Source organism: Oncorhynchus gorbuscha, linkage group LG16 (assembly GCF_021184085.1).
Source record: "Oncorhynchus gorbuscha isolate QuinsamMale2020 ecotype Even-year linkage group LG16, OgorEven_v1.0, whole genome shotgun sequence".
Taxonomy (NCBI): Eukaryota; Metazoa; Chordata; class Actinopteri; order Salmoniformes; family Salmonidae; genus Oncorhynchus; species Oncorhynchus gorbuscha.
The window spans coordinates 27300333-27323952 of record NC_060188.1 but is presented as its reverse complement, the minus strand read 5'-3'; the positions used below and the strand labels follow the sequence as shown (position 1 = coordinate 27323952).

Here is a 23620-nt window from a genome sequence, read left to right as displayed (position 1 = left end):
AACCATGAACCTTTTCTGAGGGTTATGAACAGGAAGAGACGGGTACAGACATGCTCATACGATTGTGGGAAAATAAAGTCAGGTGCGGAACTGGCCCTGAATTTGCAGCAATTAGATCACGTAAAACGTAAAATGCATAAAACATTCAGATGAATGAAAGCACAGCGAATGTAAGGAATGTAGTATAAAAAGATGTGAAAATGTATTCTGGATTAGTCGCTCTGGATAAGAGCGTCTGCTAAATGAATCAAATGTGAAATGTAAGGTCAGAAAAAATCCAAGGCTAAAAGGATGTTCCCGTGTTTCTTCGGGCCTACCCCAGTCGTTGAGCTCGTAGGTGCGGATGAGGCTCTGAGCGTGGATCAGTGACGCGTCCTCCCCCTGGTCTCCCAGGAAGTCTCTCAGCTCAGCGGTGGACAGAACACAGCCGTTACCAGAGTAGTGTCTGAACACCGCGTCCAGCTCCGGCCGCCTCATCAGGTCCCTGCAGAACTCCTCGATCTCTACGTGGTCCAGACGGCCGTCGCACGACCGGTCAGCTTTCTGAGAGAGGGACGGAGGAGAGGGACGGACGAATAGAGGAGAAGGAGGGACAGACAGAGAGGAGAGGGAGGGAGACAGATGGGCGAACGGACAGGCGGACAGACAGAGAGGCCTTGGTTAAGGCTGATCTGATTAAAAACACTAAACATTCACAACCCCTCCACGCATTTTCAAAGTAGTTCCCTAAAAACAGAGAGCTAGATCAAAGTTAATATCTTCAAGTCTTATAGGTGAGCCATGTTTATATTATCAAATGCCCAGCAACCCCATCCACTCCCATAATTCATACCATATAGACAAACATACACTCCACACATACTGCACTGCAGTTGGTTTGATATTCAGTCTCTGAGGAGAGGGCTGGGCAGGGTTGGAGAAGGAATCACATGGCGAAGGAAGGAGCAGGAAAACAACTGGACATTAACGGAGAGAGGAGCTGAGAGACGTAGCGGTAAATCCTCAACTATGGAGAAATGACTGGCTGCCTGATCATTTGAGAAGGGGATGGGGAGAGGGGGAGAAAGGAGAGGGGGAAGATGGAGGAAGAGGGAGATGGGGGAGGACAAGACCTTCAGGGGAGACAGAAAGACAGCAGTAGAGAGAAGAGGGCGGGAGAGAGAGAATGAGTGTGTGAGTGAGAGAGTGAGAAAGAGAGCGAGGGGCCTCCTGGTTGGCTTGCCACTGGGTTGGTAATTGAACACAGACTCCAGGCTGGGAGAGAAACGCAGCCCCAAACAGCACACTGGGTAAACAATGGCCTTCAACCAACAACAACATCTCACTCACACACATAAGCACACACCCATGAAGTCAAGCCCTATACACATTAAACATTAACGTACAAGCATACTAAATGCTGCACACACATACAGCATGTGCTCACCTTGAATAGCGTGCGTGCGTACTGTTCATTCAGGTCTATGTTGATCATCTGCAGCAGGCGTTTGACCTCGTCGTAACTCATCTTCCCATCGTCGTTCTCATCAGCCCGTCTCAGGTAGCCACGGATCCAGGTGTGGGGGGTTAAGGAGAGCAACCAGGGGAGCATACTGAACCTCTAACCCTGAAACGCATCCTTAAAAGTACATATACTATGGTATATACACAAAACACATCTATACATACAAGCAGAGTTGATGCACATGCATACTGTATATAGGCACATTACAGCCCACATCCAACTATGGGTAAGGGTCAATTGCATCATTTCTTAATTTACAGCAATCCAGGAATCAATTGTGTAACCAACCATTCAGAGGAGGATAGGTGTCTAATTCAACTACCAGGAATTGAAATGGAATACACCCCAGTCTATGATTCAGATGTGTGTTGGCTGTAGATACACATGTCCTGTTGTGCCAACATCCATCTGAAGTCAAAGTACTAAAAGCCTCCTCCAAGGCCACTAGCGGAATAGAACACAGGGCTGACGTAGAGAGGGGAGACTACATGACACCTCCCTCTTCCAGGACACACACAACAATAGGAGCTATTGCAAACACTGCTGGGACCTGCCAGTGTAAAACCGCACCGCACTAGCCTGGACATGCCCCAGAGCCCCTACTGCTCGGTCTGTTCTCGAGATCTGGCTTTGCCTTTTACACAAGTGTGTCTGTCGTACCCACGTGTCGCTAACAACGCAGCGGCTATACCAGGGATCATGTTTGACAGGATATCCAGACTATATTTAGACGCTGCTTTTTTTGCTGGGCCATTGCTGCACATCTTAGGTATGCTGTGGATGCGGGATGGTGCATGTGATAGTGTTATGTTCAAAACTCAGTCACCATAGCGATCCTGGCTGCCCAGCCTGCACTATATTTACCTTGAGTCGAAAGCTGTCAGCCTGGCACAGCGCAACAAAAGGCCCACAGGGGGGTAAAGGATATTGGTCTAGTTTCTCCTTCTGGGTCATGTTGGCCACGCGCTCCTTCAGTGTGCGTATCCCCTGGACCCAGCGCCTTGCCTCCTCCTCACAGGGGCAGAGGAGGTCCAGACTCTTCCTGGCTCCTCTGAACACCACCGTGAAGCACTGATTCTCTGGTACCGACCCGGATAGCCTCCGCAGAGCCTCAGACTGGCAGCCCTCACGCACACACTCCACCTCTGTCACTGAGACTGGCACAGGGAGAGGTGGGGGAGGGGAGGTGGGAAAGGAGGACGGTGGGGGAAGCAGAGAGGGGGATTGCATTAAATCTGGGTGTACGAATAAACAGAATTACAAAAGGCACCAAAACACGTGGAACTTGGAGGGAGGCTCGGAGCTGAAAGGTCGTGAACTTCAGGGGGAGTGTGGTAACACCCACGTAGTAGTGTGACATGGCATCTCGGTGCTGGGGTCCTGATTTGGCAGTTAAATAATACGACCTGTACAGACACAGACCTGCGTCAGCTGCGGCTGCACAATATGTTTGCGACTCAGGCCGACATTCATCTGCATGACAAGGTCCAAATTTAATTAGCAACTCAAGTGTAGGCAGGACCTTTGGCCCAATACCATGACGTGTTTGTGTGTGTAAAGAGATAAAGGAAGAAAGAAGGATGCCGTCTCATTGACTTTTAGAGAGATTATCATGCATTTCAGCCCTCATTGATTTCTAGAGAGATTATCATGTACTTCAGCCCTCATTGATTTCTAGAGAGATTAGCATGTATTTAAGCTCTTATTTATAACAGTAACAACTGTGGGAGTGGGCAGGGCTTTACACGTGATGGCTGACCCTCTGCCTAGCAACACAACACCAGCCTACTACCACATTACCCTTCATGCACCACATCCAGAATAAAGCCCGGTGAAGATTTCAAACATAAGACTATCTCCACTACAACGACAAACTCCCTTCATTAATTGAATAGCTGGAATTGTGGTTGGGTTGGTGGAGTAGCTTTCAAATCAGTCAGTTGATTTAAGTACATTTAGGAATGCCTTTCTACACTGGGATCAGCTTTCCAGGCAAATAGTGACACACAGATCAACGATGGCTCAGCCACAGGGCTGACAGTGCCAGAGGCAGGGGCAGCCACTAGGCAACTGTCTCTTCTGACAACGGCCTCTTTCTGCTGAACAGCCCCCGCCTCTCCGCCTCCTCAAAATCGCTGACAAATTCCTGCCACATCGCTCCATGACAAGAGTGACATTTCAATGTGGAGAGGGGGGGGGGTGTACACGAGACTGGCACAGCCAAAGTGTTAAGTGCGGTGCATATTCTCTAAAGCCCATCTGAACAGAGGGGATCATGCTGAGCTGCAGGTGCCAGACCCAAAAGGCCCTTGAGACCACCTGTAGTCAGCATGTGTGTGTGTGTGTGTGTGTGTGTGTGTGTGTGTGTGTGTGTGTGTGTGTGTGTGTGTGTGTGTGTGTGTGTGTGTGTGTGTGTGTGTGTGTGTGTGTGTGTGTGTGTGTGTGTGTGTGTGTTAATGAGCATGCATACGTCCTTCGATTCAGCCACTTTTGTGTTATCAGTAGCTGTCTGCTGAAGTGGTCAGCCTGCCTTTGTCCTGTGCCTGTCGATGTTCTGTAGCGTTAGACAAGTGTGACTGAAGTGATATCGCAACACCGCCACACTGGCTCTAATTGTGGCCTGATTGGTGGAAGACGACGTCACAACCCCTGACCCCCCACATCAGCCACCTGGCCTCTCATCCTACTGTACATGAGGCCTTATCCAGAGACATACAGTGCCTTCAGAAAGTATTCAGACCCCTAGACTTTTTCCACATTTTGTTAGGTTATTATAAAATGGATTAAATCGTTTTTTTCCTCATCAATCTACACACAATACCCCATTATGACTAAGCAAAAACAGATTTTATAAATCTATGCAAATTTTGGAAACATCACATTTAAGAATTCAGACCCTTTTACTCAGTACTTTGTTGAAACACCTTTGGCAGTGATTACAGCCTCACGTCTTCTTGGGTATGACGCTACAAGCTTGGCACACCTGTATTTGGGGAGTTTCTCCCATTCTTCTCTGCAGATCCTCTCGAGCTCTGTCAGGTTGGATGGGGAGTTGGATGGAGAGTCTTTAGGTGCCTTTTGAAAAGCGAGCTGTCATGTGCCTTTTACCGAGGAGTAGCTTCCGTCTAACCACTATACCATAAAGGCCTGATTGGTGGAGTGCTGCAGAGATGGTTGTCCTTCTGGAAGGTTCTCCCATCTCCACAGAGGAACTCTGGAGCTCTGTCAGAGTGACCATCAGGTTCTTGGTCACCTCCCTGATCAAGGCCCTTCTACCCAGTTTGCTCAGTTTGGCCGGGCTCTAGGAAGAGTCTTGTTGGTTCCAAACTTCTTCCATTTAAGAATTGATGAAGTCACTGTGTTCTTGGGGACCTTCAATTCTGCAGACATTTTTTGGTACCCTTCCCCAGATCTGTGCCTCGACACAATCCTGTCTTGGAGCCTCCCAGCCCAGGGTGTGTTAGGTTAGCAGCAGCGCTATCAGACTCGGACTAGTGGGCGTTAGAAGGTATTAAGGAAGTGTTGTGTTCCACTTGAAGTGAACCAATGTGGCTGTATGCTGTCTGAGTCGACATGATGAATCTCCTGACCTGGGCATTTTTAACCCGTCACAAAACAGCTCTTAGACCTTGTAATCATTACCTCGACTTTGGAATTGAGCGGACATAAACGTGTCTGTGATGTTTCCACTCTGTGTGTAGGTGGGTGTGTTCACATGTGTGTTTCCACTCTGTGTGTAGGTGGGTGTGTTCGCATGCGTGTTTCCACTCTGTGTAGGTGGGTGTGTTTACATGGGTGTTATCTAGATCACTAGTATAATATGTTTGTACAGTATGACTCAAAAATCTGATTGACTTCGGCAACTCCAAAGCACCGCCAGCACCAATTGATAAAAGGATGTGTGTCAAAGACATGTTTAGACTCTTTAAATGACAATCTCAAAGATAGTAGTGTAGTGGTGGTCGGAAAGTCATGGCCAAACCCTGCAATTGGGAGGTCCAAGAGGTTTACCCATTTGATAGGGCTATAATCTGGGAGGTACAAGAGGTTTACCCATTTGATAGGGCTATAATCTGGGAGGTCCAAGAGGTTTACCCATTTGATAGGGCTATAATCTGGGAGGTCCAAGAGGTTTACCCATTTGATAGGGCTATAATCTGGGAGGTCCAAGAGGTTTACCCATTTGATAGGGCTATAATCTGGGAGGTCCAAGAGGTTTACCCATTTGATAGGGCTATAATCTGGGAGGTCCAAGAGGTTTACCCATTTGATAGGGCTATAATCTGGGAGGTCCAAGAGGTTTACCCATTTGATATGGCTATAATCTGACACAAGCGTATACACACACATCCTTCGTCATGCATGCTGACAACAATAATTAGCCTGTGCCATCAGATTCCTATGGGCAGGGCAGAGGAGCCCTAAATTTGTCCTATAGAACATGGAGAGGGGCCAGAGCCATGGCCTCTCGTTTACCGGAGGGATATTTCAAGAGCAATCTGAGAGGCAACCCTGTAGGTGTAGATGTCTTAAACTACACGGGGATTTACTACTGGTTTAGGAGACCGGAGGACTCTAAGCGCTTCACCGGCTGCCCACGTATTCTTCTCCTTAAACCATTGAACTTTGTGTGTGTGTGTTTTTGGCTTTACTATCCTTGTGGGGACCATAACTCACAAGGATATCAAAACAAGGAAGGTTAGCACAATTGGGGACATTTTGCTGGTCCCCACAAGGAAAAAATCTATTTTAGGTTTAGGGGTTAGGTTAAGGGCTAAAATTAGGGTTAAGGTTAGAATTAGGGTTATGAGTTAGGTTTAGGGTTAGAATTAGGTTTAGGGTTAGAATTAGGGTTAGAATTAGGGTTGTTTAAGAGTTAGTGTTATATTTAGGTTTACAGGTTTATGGTTAAGTGTTCTGGAAAATAGAATTTTGAAAGGGAATAAATTGTTTGTTCCCCACAAGGACAGTAAAACAAACGTGTGTATGTGTGTGTTTTTTTGTTTAACCAGAAGGTACCAGAAGTCCTCACAAGGACAGTTAAAAAAAGGCAGATTTGACATTTTACCAGTCCCCATTTGAAAAAAATGCAATTTTAAGCTTAGGGGTTAGGTTTACAATTAGGGTTAGAATTGGGTCAGGGTCACAGTTAGGTTTAGGAGTTAGGGTTAGGGTTAGAGATAGTTTTACGGTTAGGGTTAGGGGTTAAGGCTTAGGGTTATGTTAGTGTTAGATTTATGGTTTGGGAAACTAAGATTTAGTAAGGAAATGAATTCTTTGGTCCCCAGATATATGGCAAATACAAAAGTGTGTGCGTGTGAGGAAGGGGAAGCGGTCAAACGTTTATGATTAGAAATAGCTTTCCCACTGTTTAAATGGGCCAAAACATCTAGGATTACTGCCAACATTTCCTCTCTCTCTTTAAGGGTGTTGTGTTCATTAGAGCACTAATATGAAGTGCCTGCTTCCCTTTCTGATTGGCTCATTGCCTGCAAAAGGTTAGCGTGCTGAGGTAAACCAATATGTCGAGGCTAACGGATAACAAGGTCTATGTTCACTGTTTCTAATGCAGCTTGTGTCCTTTTTACACCTCTTTGTAACAGTGGTTGACCAATGTGAACCTTCAGCAGGTATGTGTGTACTATATGGATGCATTACTACAGGTGACACTGACAAAATAAAGGAAACACCAACATAAAGTGTGTTTACAGGGCACTGGTCCACCAACGAGCCAGAACAGCTTCAATGCACCTTGACAGAGATTCTACAAGTGTCTGGAACTCTATTGGAGGGATGACAACACAATTCTTCAAAGAGAAATTCCATCAGTTGATGTTTTGCTGATGGTGGTGGAAACACTGTCTCAGGCGCCGCTCCAGAATCTCCCATAAGTCTTCAATTGGGTTGAGATGTGGTGTCTGAGGCGGCCATATGGTTTACATTGTTTTCATGATCATCAAACCTCGTTTCCTGTAGATGGGAGCATTGCCGAGCAAAAATAATGGCATGCCGAGCCTTTATATACATGACCCTAAGCATGATGGGATGTTAATTGCTTAATAAATTCAGGAACCACAACTGTGTGGAAGCAACTGCTTTCAATATACTTTGTATCCCTCATTTACTCAAGTGGTTCCTTTACTTTGGCAGTTACCTGTATCATACAATTACACCGGTTATAGCATCTGACTTAAATCCTGGCTCACAGCATAGTATCCCTTTAAATAATTAAAGGCAAATGTAGACAACGTGGCATTATTGTTGGTCAACATGAAAAGCCTAAACGGCTTAGGACAAAGAGCTGGCTATATTAGTGTACTGAATCAGGTCTAAGAGGAGGGTTGAATGGACTAGAACAGGGAGTGTGCTTGTGGAAGTCCTGTTCGTTTGTTTTTACATTATTATTTTCCTGTTCGTTTGTTTTTACATTATTATTTTCCTGTATATAGTCTTCCCCTCATACAAGGCTACTTCTCCTAATCTGATATCGGTTAAGCTTCCTTTCTAACTATCGCGAAAGCCTCAGATCCTGAAAATCAAAATGACCAAAACATCCCCCTCTCATGACCACTCCCCGTCCCCACTCCTCACTTCTTTTCTGCTCACTCCCCAACTTTCTTCTCAATCTACACCTACCCTCTACCCTCCCTTTCCCTTAATCCACACCCTTATCCTTTCTCCTTCTCCTCCCTTATGCCTCCTTTCTCTCCTAACCCACCCATACCTGCTCTTTTCCCCTCATCCATCCCTCGCTTTTCTCTCTCCCTCCCCATACCTACTCTTGTCTCCTCATCCAGCTCTCTCCTTTCTCTCCCCCTCCACATACCTCCCCTTTCCCCTCTTCTGACCCCTCCCTCCACCCCTCCGTCCCCCATTGTATACTCACAGGTCTGTTGTGCCTTGGCCTTGCGGGAGCTCTTGGTGGACTCACACCACACGGTGACCCCGTCTTCCAGCAGACGCAGGCTGCGGCTCTTCTGCCACTTCTGGGAGCGCACCTTCACCATGTTGGAACCGTGCATCATCGCACGAACATTCTCATCATCCAGCACCCCTGGAAACACACACACATATACACACACAAATACACTGTTATACCCTTTTTTGGTAACGTGTAGTATCACTGTGAATTTTCCAGTATGATGTAATATAGTATGTCACTGATACCATGTCATTGTTGAAACACACCCTTATATCATTCACTCAGGTCTATTTCAAATGGTAGGCCATCCACACCAAGCTCCACTGGCAGTTCATTGAGAGTTCAGTCTGTCTGATCTACTGTCATAAAATGTCAGCAGAAGTCTATGAGCCATATTCCTTCTTGGCCTTCCCTCGTCATGCCGTTACAGTAAAATAAACGTCAGTCATTTTACTGTATGTAACAGGGACTCATAAACACTCAGTATCATGTGAGGATGAAAAGGGGAGGGCTAGGAGTCATTTATGAAAGAGAACAAGTATGCTAACAAACCAGTCAAGCACAATCAATTTCTATTTCTCCACTGTGGTTGCATTGTGTTGAGGGCTTGGAAGCAGTGGGCGTTTCGGGGATGACTCACTCACCTTTATACATACAGCAGTCATCTTCCTTTGGAAGCACCGCCGCCATGACTCACAAACACAGGCCATGATCTCATAGTTAGGGCCTAAACATAGGACTTTGTTTCATATACAAAACCCTGAAAGGAGCAACGCTGCTTCAAAGTTGACATTCAGGTTACCGAAGCAGGAAATCACCACGGAATCTACTGTCTTGAGAGAAGACAAACTTTTCTACATGTGAGTCAGAACATGTTTATTTTCCATGGTTCGTTGCGGTATGCGGTATAAGCCAAGCCAGACCTTGGAACGCTGCACAACAAAAGGAAGAAGTAGAATGGTAGGATTTGGAACAAATGCCAATATTCCAAAGATTAATCTCCCTCACAGGCCAGAGGCAGTCCAACAGAGTACCAGAAAGGGGTTTGCAGAGCTGTAGAAACAGTTTGTCACAAACAACCAGTCAGTCAGTCTGGAGTTGCAGCAGCTCATCTAGACAGGGAAACCTATCACTGCTAATGGTTATTTAATACTAATGTGATTCACAGATACAAGCCTGCTATCCCTGATGTGCATGTCACAAGTGACCTGTTAGAGAAAAACCAACATCAGAAAATGTTGAGCAGCTTTATCATCTATGTTAAGAGCAGAGTTAACAGACAAATATGGAAAATTGAGGGGAAAAGATGGGCGGAGCTGTAACAAGACGTGCACCGTCAGTGTCACGCCCTGACCGTAGATTGCTTTGTATGTTTCCATTTTTAGTTTGGTCAGGGTGTGATGTGGGTGGGCAGGTTCTCGTTTTCTATGTGTTTGGCCTGGTACGGTTCTCAATCAGAGGCAGCTGTCTATCATTGTCTCTGATTGAGAGTCATACTTAGGTAGCCTGTTTTCCCATTTTGAGTTGTGGGTTGATTATCTTCAGTTTCAGTGTTTCGGTTTTCCTTTATTCTTTTGTTCGTTTGTATTCCGTGTTCGGTTTATTAAAGGCATCATGAACACGTATGACGCTACGCTTTGGTCTACTCCTTCCACCAACGACAATCATTACAGTCATGTTGTAAGTGTACACGGTATCGGGGCGGCAGGGTAGCCTAGTGGTTAGAGCGTTGGACTAGTAACCGGAAGGTTGCAAGTTCATATCCCCGAGCTGACAAGGTACAAATCTGTCGTTCTGCCCCTGAACAGGCAGTTAAACCCACTGTTCCTAGGCCGTCATTGAAAATAACAATTTGTGCTTAACTGACTTGCCTGGTAAAATAAAAAATTGTGTACTTGGAACTGCATTCAGACACTACTGAAAACAAAGAGATAGTATTTTCTCTGTTTCTCTGTCTGACAGTTGGATGTCTCTTTGGTTCTCTGCAGTAGGTGAATTGGACCTCGTACACTGTTCAACTCTGTTTTCACTTGTAAAATAGGATTTCAAAGGAGTGCTCTGAAAGAAACTCTCCAAGTCTCTCAAGTATATCCTCAAAGATTTACTTCAAAAACTGTGGCCATGGACGCCTTCATCTATTATTTCTCTTGAATCAGCTAAAAATCCCTTTCAGAGTTCTTCATACTGCCAATACCATGCCAGTCTGTGACTGAGCTCTTCACAGGCTTCCAGAGCTGGCCTCTATTCACTAGAAGTGCACACATTTTGTCCAGGGCCCATAGTAGTCCCAAAAGTAGTGCACTATAGGGAATAGAGTGCATTTAGGTCCTGCTCAAAAGTTGTGCACTATATAGGGAACAGGGTGCCATTTGGAACGTAGATGTTGGCTATGAGAGACTGTATCCATGAGCAGCTCAGTGCTCTCACCCACTCCCCTCCCCCCTCCTCTTCTCCCCCTAAGTAGAAAAGGGGGGAAGCAAACTGAGCCCAGCCTCTCTCTCTCTCCCAAGCCGTTGGTCAAACACAAAGAGAACCCCCTTCCTCCTCCTCCCTAACCCCAAGCCTCCCCATAACAACCGTGTTTTTGACACAGTCAGTCACCAAGCTGTTACCACATGCAAGGAATTCCCACAGGCTGAGCATTGACCACAAGGACCCTATTAACAGCAGGTCAGTGACCATGCTAAGCTGTCCTAACGGAGTTGTGTTCTCGCTCTGCCCATCCTCACACCACCAACCCGAACCCTTTTTGAGCCTGTTAAATTATTATTCCTGGACCTACTGTTGTCACCTCACTGACCTCAACTCCATTATTTTCTCTCTGTCCCGTCCCCATACCTCCCCATACAGGAATACAGATGAGAAATCTGTGCAGATGGGTACATATGCAAATGTTCAGGGATGCAGGATACCCCCACTGCCAACCGAGCCAAGAAGGAGAGAGTTTTAGGATCAAGCGGTAACACTGCTGTAATGAAGCACATGTGGGTGTGAGGGGAGAAAGAAGGGGCTTTGAGGCCCATGAGCTGGGTACCCTGCTCATCACAGCTCCTACAGCAAGCCAAGGAGAATTTTGTTGACACGCACTTTGGGCCAGCATAACAACCTGGCTGGCTAGCAACGATTTTTTTTTAAAGTATGTGAAACCAAGCACACAACAAGATGGGGGTTCTGAACAGAGAGAGAGAGCGAAAGAAGGAAAGAGAAGAGATATTTACTACAGCAGAAGAAGTGAATGACGAAATAAAAAGGTTGGGAAATGGAGGAGTGAGACTTGGAGAGAGGAACAAGACAGGAAATAAGTAAGTGAAGATACAGAATAGATAGGGAGATTTCTAGGCATTGTTGGACCTAATACAACAATAACGAGGCTATATACGGGGGATACCAGTACCGTGTCAGTATGCGGGGGTACAGGTTAGAGTTATTTGTACATAAGGGTTATTTGTAGGTAACGGTGAAGTCACTATGCATAGATAATAAACAGCGAGTAGCAGCAGTGTACAAAACAAAAGGGGGGGGGGGGGTCAATGTAATAGTCTGGTGGCCATTTGATTAATTGTTCAGCAGTCTTATAGCTTGGGGGTAGAAGCTGTTAAGGAGACTTTTGGTCCTAGACTTGGCGCTCTGGTACCACTTGCCGTGCAGTGGCAGAGAAAACAGTCTATGATTTGGGTGACTGGAGTCTCTGACAATTTTATGGGCTTTCCTCCGACACCGCCTATTATATAGGTCCTGGAAACGCATTACCCTCTGTAGTGCCCTGCGGTCAAATGTCGAGCAGTTGCCATACCAGGCGGTGATGCAACCGGTCAGGATGCTCTAGATTGTACAGCTGTAGAACCTTTTGAGGATCTGCGGACCCATGCCAATTATTTTCAGTCTCCTGAGGGGGAAAAGGTTTTGTCGTGCCCTCTTCATGACTGTCTTGGTGTGTTTAGACCATGATAGATCGTTGGTGATGTGGAAACCAAGGAACTTGAAATTCTCGACCCGCTCCACTTACAGCCCCGTCGATTTTAATGGGGGCCTGTTCGGCCTGCCTTTTCCTGTAGTCCATGTAGCACCCCCTGAGGGGCCCAAGTGTTGATCAGCATGGCAGACGTGTTGTTGCCTACCCTTACCATCTGGGGCGGCCCGTCAGGATGTCCATGATCCAGTTGCAGAGGGAGGTGTTTAGTCCCTGGGTCCTTAACTTAGTGATGAGCTTTGTGGGCACTATGGTGTTGAACGCTGAGCTGTAGTCAATGAACAGCGTTCTCACATAGGTGTTCCTTTTGTCCAGGTGGGAAAGGACAGTGTGGAGTGCAATTGAGATTGTCATTTGTGTATCTGTTAGGGCGGTATGCGAATTGGAGTGGGTCTAGGGCATCCGGGATGATGCTGTTGATGTGAGCCATGACCAGCCTTTCAAAGCACTTCATGGCTACCAACGTGAGTGCTACGGGGTGGTAATAATTTAGGCAGGTTACCTCGCTTCCTTGGGCACAGGGACTATGGTGGTCTGCTTGAATTATGTAGGCATTACAGACTCGGTCAGGGAGAGGTTGAAAGTGTCAGTGAAGACACTTGACAGTTGGTCCGCGCAATCTCATCTGATAGGCTCGCATCATTGGGCAGCTGGCGTCTGCGTTTCCCTTTGTAGTCCATAATAGTTTTCAAGCCCTGCCACAACCGATGAGTGTCAGAGCCCGTGTAGTAGGATTCAATCTTAATCCTGTATTGACACTTTGCTTGTTTGATGGTTAGTCTGAGGGCACAGCAGGATTTCTTACAGGCGTCCGGATTAGTGTTGCTCACCTTGGAAGCGGCAGCTCTAGGCTTTAGCTCAATGCGGATGTTGCCTGTAATCCATTGCTTCTGGTTGGGATATGTACGTACGTGCACGGTGGGGACGACGTTGTCGATACACTTATTGATGAAGCCGATGACTGAGGTGGTATACTTCTCAATGCCATTGGATGAATCCTGGAACATAATCCAGTCTGTGCTAGCAAAACAGTCCTGTAGCGTAGCATCCGCGCAATCTGACCACTTCCATATTGAGAGAGTCACTGGTACTTCCTGTTTAGTTTTGGCTTGTAAGCAGGAATCAGGAGGATAGAATTATGGTCGGATGTATCAGTCAACATGCAGTACATTTGATGTAGGAAACTTAATCTTTCTCGGTCTCCATGTCTGTCTGTGGAACTAAGTACTGGTCCAAGGGGGCTTGCTGTAAACATTGGTGTTGTATTGATACTAGGTAAGAAATGAGCCAACTCAGGTCAAAACAGCAGTGTTGAACTCAATCCAAACAATGTTCTCAGACACAGACTGGGACAGAAGCCAAGGAAAACATTGAACCCTGATAAGGAGAGGAGAGCACATCAATGAACGGGACAACTAGGCTGAGAGGGTTGACATTAAGGCAATGGTTTTCTGAGATCACACCGATAAAGATATGAAGAGTTTTATTCCAAACCCCCATATATCCATTTTCAGAAATGTTGGTAAATTAGCTTTAGATGTTTAAATAATTTATGAAAGAGATTGGTGTGTTTTGTTTTACTATGTAATCATGGCATGTGATTGCTCAATGACAGACATGTATTTGTTTAAAATATAGTGCATTCGGAAAGTATTCAGACCCCTTGATTTTTGTAACGTCACAATGTATAAATAATGCAAAACTGTTTTTTAGAAACTTTGCAAACATATTAAAAATCTAATACTGAAATATCACATTTACATAACTATTCAGACCCTTTACTCAGTACTTTGTTGAAGCACCTTTGGCAGCGATTACAGCATCAAGTATTCTTGGGTATGATGCTACAAGCTTGGCACACCTGTATTTGGGGAGTTTCTCCCATTCTCTTCTGCAGATCCTCTCGAGCTCTGTCAGGTTGGATGGGGAGCATTGCTGCACAGCTTTTTTCGGGTCTCTCCAGAGATGTTCAATTGGGTTCAAGTCCGGGCTCTGGCTGGGCCACTCAAGGACATTCAGAGACTTGTCTCTAAGCCACTCCTGCGTTGCCTTGGCTGTGTGCTTAGGGTCGTTGTCCTGTTGGAAATCTGAGATCCTGAGAGCTCTGGAGCAGGATTTCATCAAGAATCTCTCTGTACTTTGCTGCAGAGATGGTTGTCCTTCTGGATGGTTCTCCCATCTCCACAGAGGAACTCTAGAGCTCTGTCAGAGTGACCATCAGGTCTTAGTCACCTCTTTGACCGAGGCCCTTCTCCCCTGATTGCTCAGTTTGGAAGGGTGGCCAGCTCTAGGAAGAGTCTTGGTGGTTCCAAACTTCTTCCATTTAAGAATGTAGGCCACTGTGTTTGAGGTCCTTCAATACTGCAGAAATGTTTTGGTACCCTTCCCCAGATCTGTGCCTCGACACAATCCTGTCTTGGAGCTCTACGGTCAATATCTTCGACCTCATCTTCATTTCTGCTCTGACATGCACGGTCAACTGTGGGACCTTATATAGACAGGTGTGTGCCTTTCCAAATGATGTCCAATCAATTGAATTTACCACAGGTGGACTCCAATCAAGTTGTAGAAACATCTCAAGGATGATCAATGGAAACAGGATGCACCTGAGCTCAATTTAGAGTCTCATAGTAAAAGGTCTGAATACCTTTTAAGGTATTTTTGTTTTTAATTTATTTTAAAAAATGTCTAAAAACCTGCTTTTGCTTTCTCAATATGGGGTATTGTGCGTAGATTTATTGATGTAATTTTAAAAAAAAATCCATTTTAGAATAAGGCTGTAACGTAACAAAATGTAGAAAAAGAGGCACTGTGTACAGTGGGAAGAAAAGGTATGTGAACCCTTTAGAATTACCTGGATTTCTGCATAAATTGGCATCTGATCTTCATCTAAGTCACAACAATAGACAAACACAGTCTGCTTAAACTAATAACACACAAGCAATTATACCTTTCCTTTTCTTTACTGAACACACCATGTAAACATTCACACTGCAGGTTGGGAAATGTATGTGAACCCTTGAATTTAATAACAGGTTGACCCTCCTTTCGTAGCAATAACCTCAAACAAACGTTTTCTGTAGTTGCTTATCAGACCTGCACAACAGTCAGAAGGAATTTTGGACCATTCCTCTTTACAAAACTGTTTCAGTTCCACAATGTCTGGTGTGAACCGCTCTCTTGAGGTCATGCCACAGCATCTCAATCTGGTTGAGGTCAGGACTCTGACTGGGCCACTCCAGAAGGTCAGGACTCTGACTGGGCCACTCCAGAAGGTCAGGACTCTGACTGGGCCACTCCAGAAGGTCAGGACTCTGACTGGGCCACTCCAGAAGGTCAGGACTCTGACTGGGCCACTCCAGAAGGTCAGGACTCTGACTGGGCCACTCCAGAAGGTCAGGACTCTGACTGGGCCACTCCAGAAGGTCAGGACTCTGACTGGGCCACTCCAGAAGGTCAGGACTCTGACTGGGCCACTCCAGAAGGTCAGGACTCTGACTGGGCCACTCCAGAGGGTCAGGACTCTGACTGGGCCACTCCAGAGGGTCAGGACTCTGACTGGGCCACTCCAGAAGGTCAGGACTCTGACTGGGCCACTCCAGAAGGCGGATTTTCTTCTGTTCAAGCCATTCTGTTGTTGATTTACTTCTGTCTTTTGGGTTGTTGTCCTGTTGCATCACTTAACTTCTGTTGAGCTCCCATTGGCAGACAGATAGCCTTACATTCTCCTGCAAAATGTCTTGATAACTAGGGAAGACATTTTCCAGTCGATGATAGCAAGCTGTCCAAGCCCTGAGGCAGCCAAGCAGCCCCAAACCATGATGCTCCCTCCACCATACTTTACAGTTGGGATGAGGTTTTGATGTTGGTGTGCTGATGTTTTGATGTTGGTGCTGTGCCTTCTTTTCTCCACACATAGTGTTGTGTGTTCCTTCCAAACAACTCAACTGTAGTTTCATCTGTCCACAGAATATTTTGCCAGTAGCGCTGTGGAACATCCAGGTGCTCTTTTGCGAAATTCAGACGTGCAGCAATATTTATTTTGGACAGCAGTGGCTTCTTCCATGGAGTCCTCCCATGAACACTGTTCTTGTTTAGTGTTTTATGTATTGTAGACTCATCAACAGAGATGTTAGCGTCTTTCAGAGATTCCTGTAAGTCTTTAGCTGACACTCTAGGATTCTTCTTAAAACCTCATTGAGCATCTTTGCAGGATGGCCACTCCTAGGGAGAGTAGCAACAGTGCTGAACTTTCTCCATTTATAGACAGTTTGTCTTACAGTGGACTGACTTTCAGAGATACTTCTGTTACTCTTTCCAGCTTTATGCAAGGCAACAATTCTTAATCTTAGATCTTCTGACATCTCTTTTGTTCAAGGCATGGCTCACATCAGGCAATGCTTCTTGTGAATAGAAAACTCAATCTTTGTGAGTGTTTTTTATGGGACAGGGTGGCTCTAACCAAAATCTTGTCTCATTGATTCGACTCCAGGTTAGTTGACTCCTGACTCCAATGAGCTTTTGGAGAAGTCATTAGCCTCGGGGTTCACATACTTTCCCCAACCTACACTGTGAATGTTTATATGATGTATTCAATATAGACAAGAAAAATACAATCATTTGTGTGTTATTAGTTTAAGCACACTGTGTTTGTCTATTGTTGTGACTTAGATGAAGATCATATCAAATTTGATGTCAAATTTATGCAGAAATCCAGGTAATTCCAAAGGGTTCACACACTTTTTCTAGCCACTGTCTATATAATCACATATACGAGCATTCCATTCTAGCTAAACAACGGATATAGTGGTTGGCAAAAAAAAATAACATTTTCTAAAACGTATGAATAAAATATCTAAGATCTATTTTACACATATATGAAGATACCTATAAGCAATCATTTATGATGTAAAAACACAAAATGTGAAAAATTGGTAGGTATAGAGTTTTGGAAATACACTTTTCGTATCTACCACAGAAAATCAAATCCTCAATACACACAACCATAAATTGCAATTTACCCACTGTAAAATGATCACAACTTTAATTGACATTGACGTTTTACCTCATAGTTATACCGCATAAAGTGAGTAATGTTTAACTTTGAGCTAAGGGAAAAATGCCACAGACCACGCAAGACAACATTGATCCTATCAAATCACATTTTATTGGTCGCATACACATATTTAGCAGGTGTTACTGTGGTCTGTAGCAGATAGCTTGTCAAAAAGCAGGTCACGTCATATGATGTCACCCAAACAGATCATTAAATTCTCATATGATCATGTTGGCTTGAGATCATCAACTAGATTCATCTGCGAGACGATTTTTTCTTGAGCGGATGGTCAGGGGGCTGGAACATAATTACAAATAATTTATAGACTGTAAACTGACCACAAGAAGCCCAAACAGATTTCCAAAATCAAAATCACTTGGAGCTAATTTGCCAGTCTTTTTACAGTATTTTATGTCCAACAATTTAAAAAAATATATATAGGCTATGTCCTAACTAAAATACACCAAACTGCAACAATTGGCAAACACCGGCATCGATATGTGTTAATACATTTGTGGCTGATGTCATCGATCTGGCCAAGGTTTTCGACTCTGTCAATCACCACATTCTCGTCGGCAGACTCAACAGCCTTGGTTTCTCAAATGACTGCCTCTCCTGGTTCACCAACTACTTCTCAGACAGAATTCAGGGTGTCAAATCGGAGGGCCTGTTGTCCGGACCTCTGGCAGTCTCTATGGGGGTGCCAGAGGGTTCAATTCTCAGGCTGACTCTCTGTATACATCAATGATGTCGCTCTTACTGCTGGGGATTCTCTGATCCACCTCTACACAGACGACACCATGCTGTATACTTCTGGTCCTTCTTTGGACACTGTTTTAACTAACCTCCAGACGAGCTTCAATGCCATACAACTCTCCTTCCGTGGACTCCAACTGCTCTTAAATGCAAGTAAAACTAAATGCATGCTCTTCACCCGATCGCTGCCCGCACCTTCCCGCCCATCCAGCATCACTACTCTGGACGGTTCTGACTTAGGTATTTGTAGTTGTCCACATATTCTAGGTGTCTGGTCTGACTGTAAACTCACCTTCCAGACTCACATTAAGCATTTCCAATCCAAAATTAAATCTAGAATCGGCTTCCTATTTCGCAACAAAGCCTCCTTCACTCATGCTGCCAAACATACACTTGTAAAACTGACCATCCTACCGATCCTTGACTTTGGCAATGTAATTTATGTGCCATCCGTTTTGTCACCAAAGCTCCCCATATACTACCCACCACTGCGATCTGTATGCTCTCGTTGGCTGGCCCTTGCTTCATATTTGGTCGCCAAACCCACTGGCTCCAGGTTATCTATAAGTATTTACTAGGTAAAGCCACGCCTCAGCTCACCTGTCACCATAGCAGCACCCACCCGTAGCACGCGCTCCAGCAGGTATATTTCACTGGTCACCCCCAAAGCCAATTCCTACTTTGGCCACCTTTCCTTCCAGTTCTCTGCTGCCAATGACTGGAACAAACTGCAACAAAAAAAAAATCACTGAAGCCGGAGACTCATATCTCCCTCACTAGCTTTAAGCACCAGCTGTCAGATCACTGCACCTGTACATAGCCCATTTGTAAATAGCCCATCCAACTACCTCCTCCCCATACTGTTATTTATTTATTTGGCTCCTTTGCACCCCAGAATCTCTACTTGCACATTCATCTTCTGCACATCCATCACTCCAGTGTTTAATTGCTATATTGTAATTATGTCGCCACTATCGCCTATTTATTGCCTTACCTCCCTAATCTCATCTAATTTGCACACACTGTATATAGACTTTTTCTATTGTGTGTATATGCATGTTTATTCCATGTGTAACTCTGTGTTGTTGTTTGTGTCGCACTGCTTTGCTTTATCTTGGCCAGGTTGCAGTTGTAAATGAGAACATGGTCTCAACTATCCTTCCTGGTTAAATAAATGTATATATATATATATATATATACACACATTTTTAAAAAATGTGATGACCCTCCCACTGTCTGCCGAATGCTCTCTCTTTGCTCTTGTTTTTTGTTTTCCCTAATAAGATGTGGGTGGGCGGAGCCAGGAAGGTCATCAGCAAAATGGGACACACCTGGGCTCGGGTGTCCCCCCCATTCATTGAGCAGACTCTCTCAACGCAGACAGTAATTTTTGATTGTGGCATTTTTGTGGCTTTTTTTGTTGTTGTTCTGGCACATTTCAACACACCTCATTATCACATCTATGCACGAAACCACTCACTTACACACACCATTGTTTACTCGTTTATAGTTTACTTCAGTTAATACATATATTTGTTATTTCTTGATCTCCACGTTCTCTCCCTTATTTGTTACGAGCCGGTTCATGACACTGATATTGCAGTCTCTCTGCAGTCAGACAGTATGCACCTGCTGGGTTAATGACATTTGGAGACAACCTTTGACCCTTAACATTTGATAAACACAGGGCCACTGGGAACTAAGTCTATGGAGACTTTACTTTGGAAATGTGTCTTCACACATACCCCAAACAAATCACCCTCCCCTAAAGATTCCATACTACTACTGAATGCTATTTCAGATGCTGGCAAAAGGTACAAGTTAATAGAGAGATCTCCTATTTGATGTTCCAAAACAGCTTGTGATAGGTCAGAACTGCAAGGCCAGCAGAACTTCTGACCTCCTGCTTTCCATCCAGTTAGACACACCCATCTGATACTGTTAATTTGGTCGGTCATGACAAACAGGACCTGGAGAGCATGGAGAGTTTATGGGACATGACACAGTTCATTAAATAATACGTTTTTCACCCACCCATGTGTTGCATACACAAATACTCACATGTACAGTACCCGAGTACCCCACAAATCATTCCATGGCAAAGGTATATGCCCATCAGGATGAACATTAAATATTTCTACATTTAGTGTAGTCACATTCTGTGATAGCACAGGTCAGTGTGCTAATCTCAGGGGCTTTCAGAACAAGAGGTCATAGAACCAAGTCTGACGTGTGTCAATTGAAACAAGGGTCTCAACTTGATGTCTTACTGAATGATCGTGAAAACTCAAGTAATATTTCTAAAGTTTATCAAAGTTGTTAGATCATATGCTAGTAGACAGATGTCACTAGATTGAAGTGGGAACATTCAGATTTGCAGGGTGAAATAAGCAGAGAATGGTGTTAATCTGTTTGAAAGCACACACATGTTCCTACAACCATTCAGTGTTTACTGTGCCACAAAATGAATGCTGAAATGTCTTTCCCTTGTTGGTGCAAGGAGAGGCAAAAGAGTACTTTTTAATCACATGTTTTGGTTAGCAAGCACATTCAATCTTATTCCAACGTTTTGGGAATCAGTAATCAACACAATTTCAAAAGGTTTACAGACTTCTAGCCCTCATGCCTAGCTTGTCTGTTTGGGACTAATGAACATGCCCAGCTTGTCTGTTTGGGACTAATGAACATGCCCTCATGCCCAGCTTGTCTGTTTGGGACTAATGAACATGCCCTCATGCCTAGCTTGTCTGTTTGGGACTAATGAACATGCCCTCATGCCTAGCTTGTCTGTTTGGGACTAATGAACATGCCCTCATGCCTAGCTTGTCTGTTTGGGACTAATGAACATGCCCTCATGCCTAGCTTGTCTGTTTGGGACTAATGAACATGCCCTCATGCCTAGCTTGTCTGTTTGGGACTAATGAACATGCCCTCATGCCTAGCTTGTCTGTTTGGGACTAATGAACATGCCCTCATGCCTAGCTTGTCTGTTTGGGACTAATGAACTAGATCCACGGAACAATCACCAAATATATTGATCTGTCTGTGCTCGCGGCAAAGAAATCCATAACATTATTCTTAAAGCCGATATTCCTCCTACTTTAACACACTGGCTACATTTTATATCTGGCTACATCCCTTTGGACAAGATTTGTTATAACCTTCCCACATCCCAACCATGGCAACAAGAGCCAATAAATAATGAGTGACATATTTATTCATTTGTAAAAAATAAAATAAAACGGTGTTGATGTGCTTGTTTGTTTGTTTGTCTGAATTGCTGTACCGTAACAGGTATTATTTAATTAACTACCATGTATTGTGGTGAAATTGTACGTACACATGCTAATAAATATATACAGCATATACACAAAAGAAGAAGAGGGAGCTTGTGTGTGACATAAATACACACACACTCACATAGGATGACATGGTTCTGTCGTCTAGATTGACAGATATCCAGAGGCTTTGACAGGTGCTCTGTCCATCCTCAGCAGTTCTCTATTTTAGTTGAGGTGTGACTGTGAGATGGGGGGGGGTGGGCATGGTGGCCATGGTGAGTGGGTGGTGGGAGAGCTAGGCACTGGGTCAGAGTTGTTCGTTGGTGAGTGAGGATCTGTGTGAGTGGGGTGGAGAGCCTGGGGGTCAGTGAGCTGTTGGACACCGCACAAACACATGACCACTTGTCAGCTCCCACGCACACTCTCCACTTGAGTTGAGCTCTCTTTTCACACACACACACACACACACACACACACACACACACACACACACACACACACACACACACACACACACACACACACACACACACACACACACACACACACACACACACACACACACACACACACACACACACAGGTAGCGTGTGTATGTTTACAAAGACCATTGCATAAGCGGATTTCAAGCAATAGTTTATTTCGTTTAGCAAAACTGATTGCATTATAAGTTGTCAATGGGAAGAAGTCTTAATGTCCATATGCAAACATTCAATGCCTCCTGATAACTTGGAAAAATAAAAAACAATGCCAATGGATGTGGAACGCAATAGCCTAACTGTCGTTAACCTTACCCTGCACTGATTTCTTTCCCCTTATGGACCAGAGCAACACACATATACACCGGACAATAATAGTAATAACTTGTCAAACAATCAACAGGCAAAACTGAAATATGTGCTCTTATATCTGTTGTAGCAAAATTAAACATGATTCAAGGAAACAAAAGAGAGTAATACTGACAGAAGAAGAAACGTTTTTAAAACGATGAGTCGCAATTCTCTTACCCAGTTTCCTAAGTGGGTCCTGCGTCTTGGGTTGGGATTCCACTGCCTTGGGTTCATGATGCACGGCGGTAAGAGGTTTCTTGCTCCTGCCCAACATTATGCAAGTTCCAATGCCGTCCTCGTTGTTGTTTTCTGTCTGTGGTTCTCTTGACTGATATGAAAACGTCAGGGGTGTGTAATTGAGGGAAGCGCAAATTCCCAATGCAGGTGCCGTTTTTTAACTCTTCGGCAAGTCTTGAGTTGTGTGTTTCGCCGTTGCGTCACCAGGATAGCGCACTACAGTAATTAATTCCCTTTCCATGTGAAGTCCCTCCCCATAGCAGTACGTAATCTGAGTCCAACAAGGGGCACAGAAACTATAGAAAACTATACCCACAGACGCAAATCAAATCACCTGTACCCACAGTCACACAGACATACGTTCATATAGCTTACTTTCTTTTAACATAGCAGGGGTATAGCCTACTTTCTTCTAACATAGTAGCCTATCAGGGGCATCGTGGTCGTGGCCAAAAGAAAGTTTCACAATCTCACTGACCTATTTCATAGGTAGGGTCTATTATTATGGTATTTGAATCGATCTAATAGCGTAGCCTACACTTCATGGTTCATGAAGAATTACAATGAATCATATACAGCCTACAAGTTGCATTTATTTAGTGTTCTTTAGCGCAGTTCCTCCGTCCAAAATGACGGGTGGCAGAAAGCAGTGTTTCGCACTCCAAAATATAGGCTCAATTCACACTGCATTGTTTTGCATTACAACATTCACTGATACACACAGCGCCACCCATCTGCAACCCATGTTCAAAGTATTATGATTTGGCGCCGCCTAGCGGGTGGGTGGGGTGTAGGCAGGAATTACTAAAGTAAGAAAGCCGCTGTCATGAGAATAATGGATCATCTGGCTATCGCTTTATTACAACCAAATTCAGTGAAATCATTCAAGTAAAGTGCCAAAACGCATAAACTGTATACTTTGACTATGCCTCTAACACATTGACTAAACGGTTTCATAATATCGCAGAGGCTGCAAGTAGCCTGGCCTAATTCTGTTCTGTTCAAAGCCAGGCTGCAGTGGTGATGAACATGATCAAATAGCTCTGAGCCCAAGTTCTGATGTA

The 23620-nt window shown here is 44.6% G+C and overlaps 1 protein-coding gene across 1 annotated transcript in view; it reads right to left on the bottom strand.

Moving 5' to 3' along the window:
• The window catches only part of LOC124000260 (1-phosphatidylinositol 4,5-bisphosphate phosphodiesterase delta-3-A-like), a 30243-nt gene extending 7328 nt beyond the window's left edge, over positions 1-22915 (bottom strand). Inside the window, exons 1-5 of the mRNA XM_046306512.1 lie at positions 22497-22915; positions 8391-8558; positions 2433-2661; positions 1427-1556; positions 318-543 (exon numbers count right to left, since the gene is read on the bottom strand). Of these exons, the coding sequence (XP_046162468.1) occupies positions 318-543; positions 1427-1556; positions 2433-2661; positions 8391-8558; positions 22497-22593 (850 nt within the window). The 5' untranslated portion in view covers positions 22594-22915. The remainder of the gene's footprint in view (positions 1-317; positions 544-1426; positions 1557-2432; positions 2662-8390; positions 8559-22496) is intronic.
• Between the last annotated feature and the right edge of the window lie 705 nt (positions 22916-23620).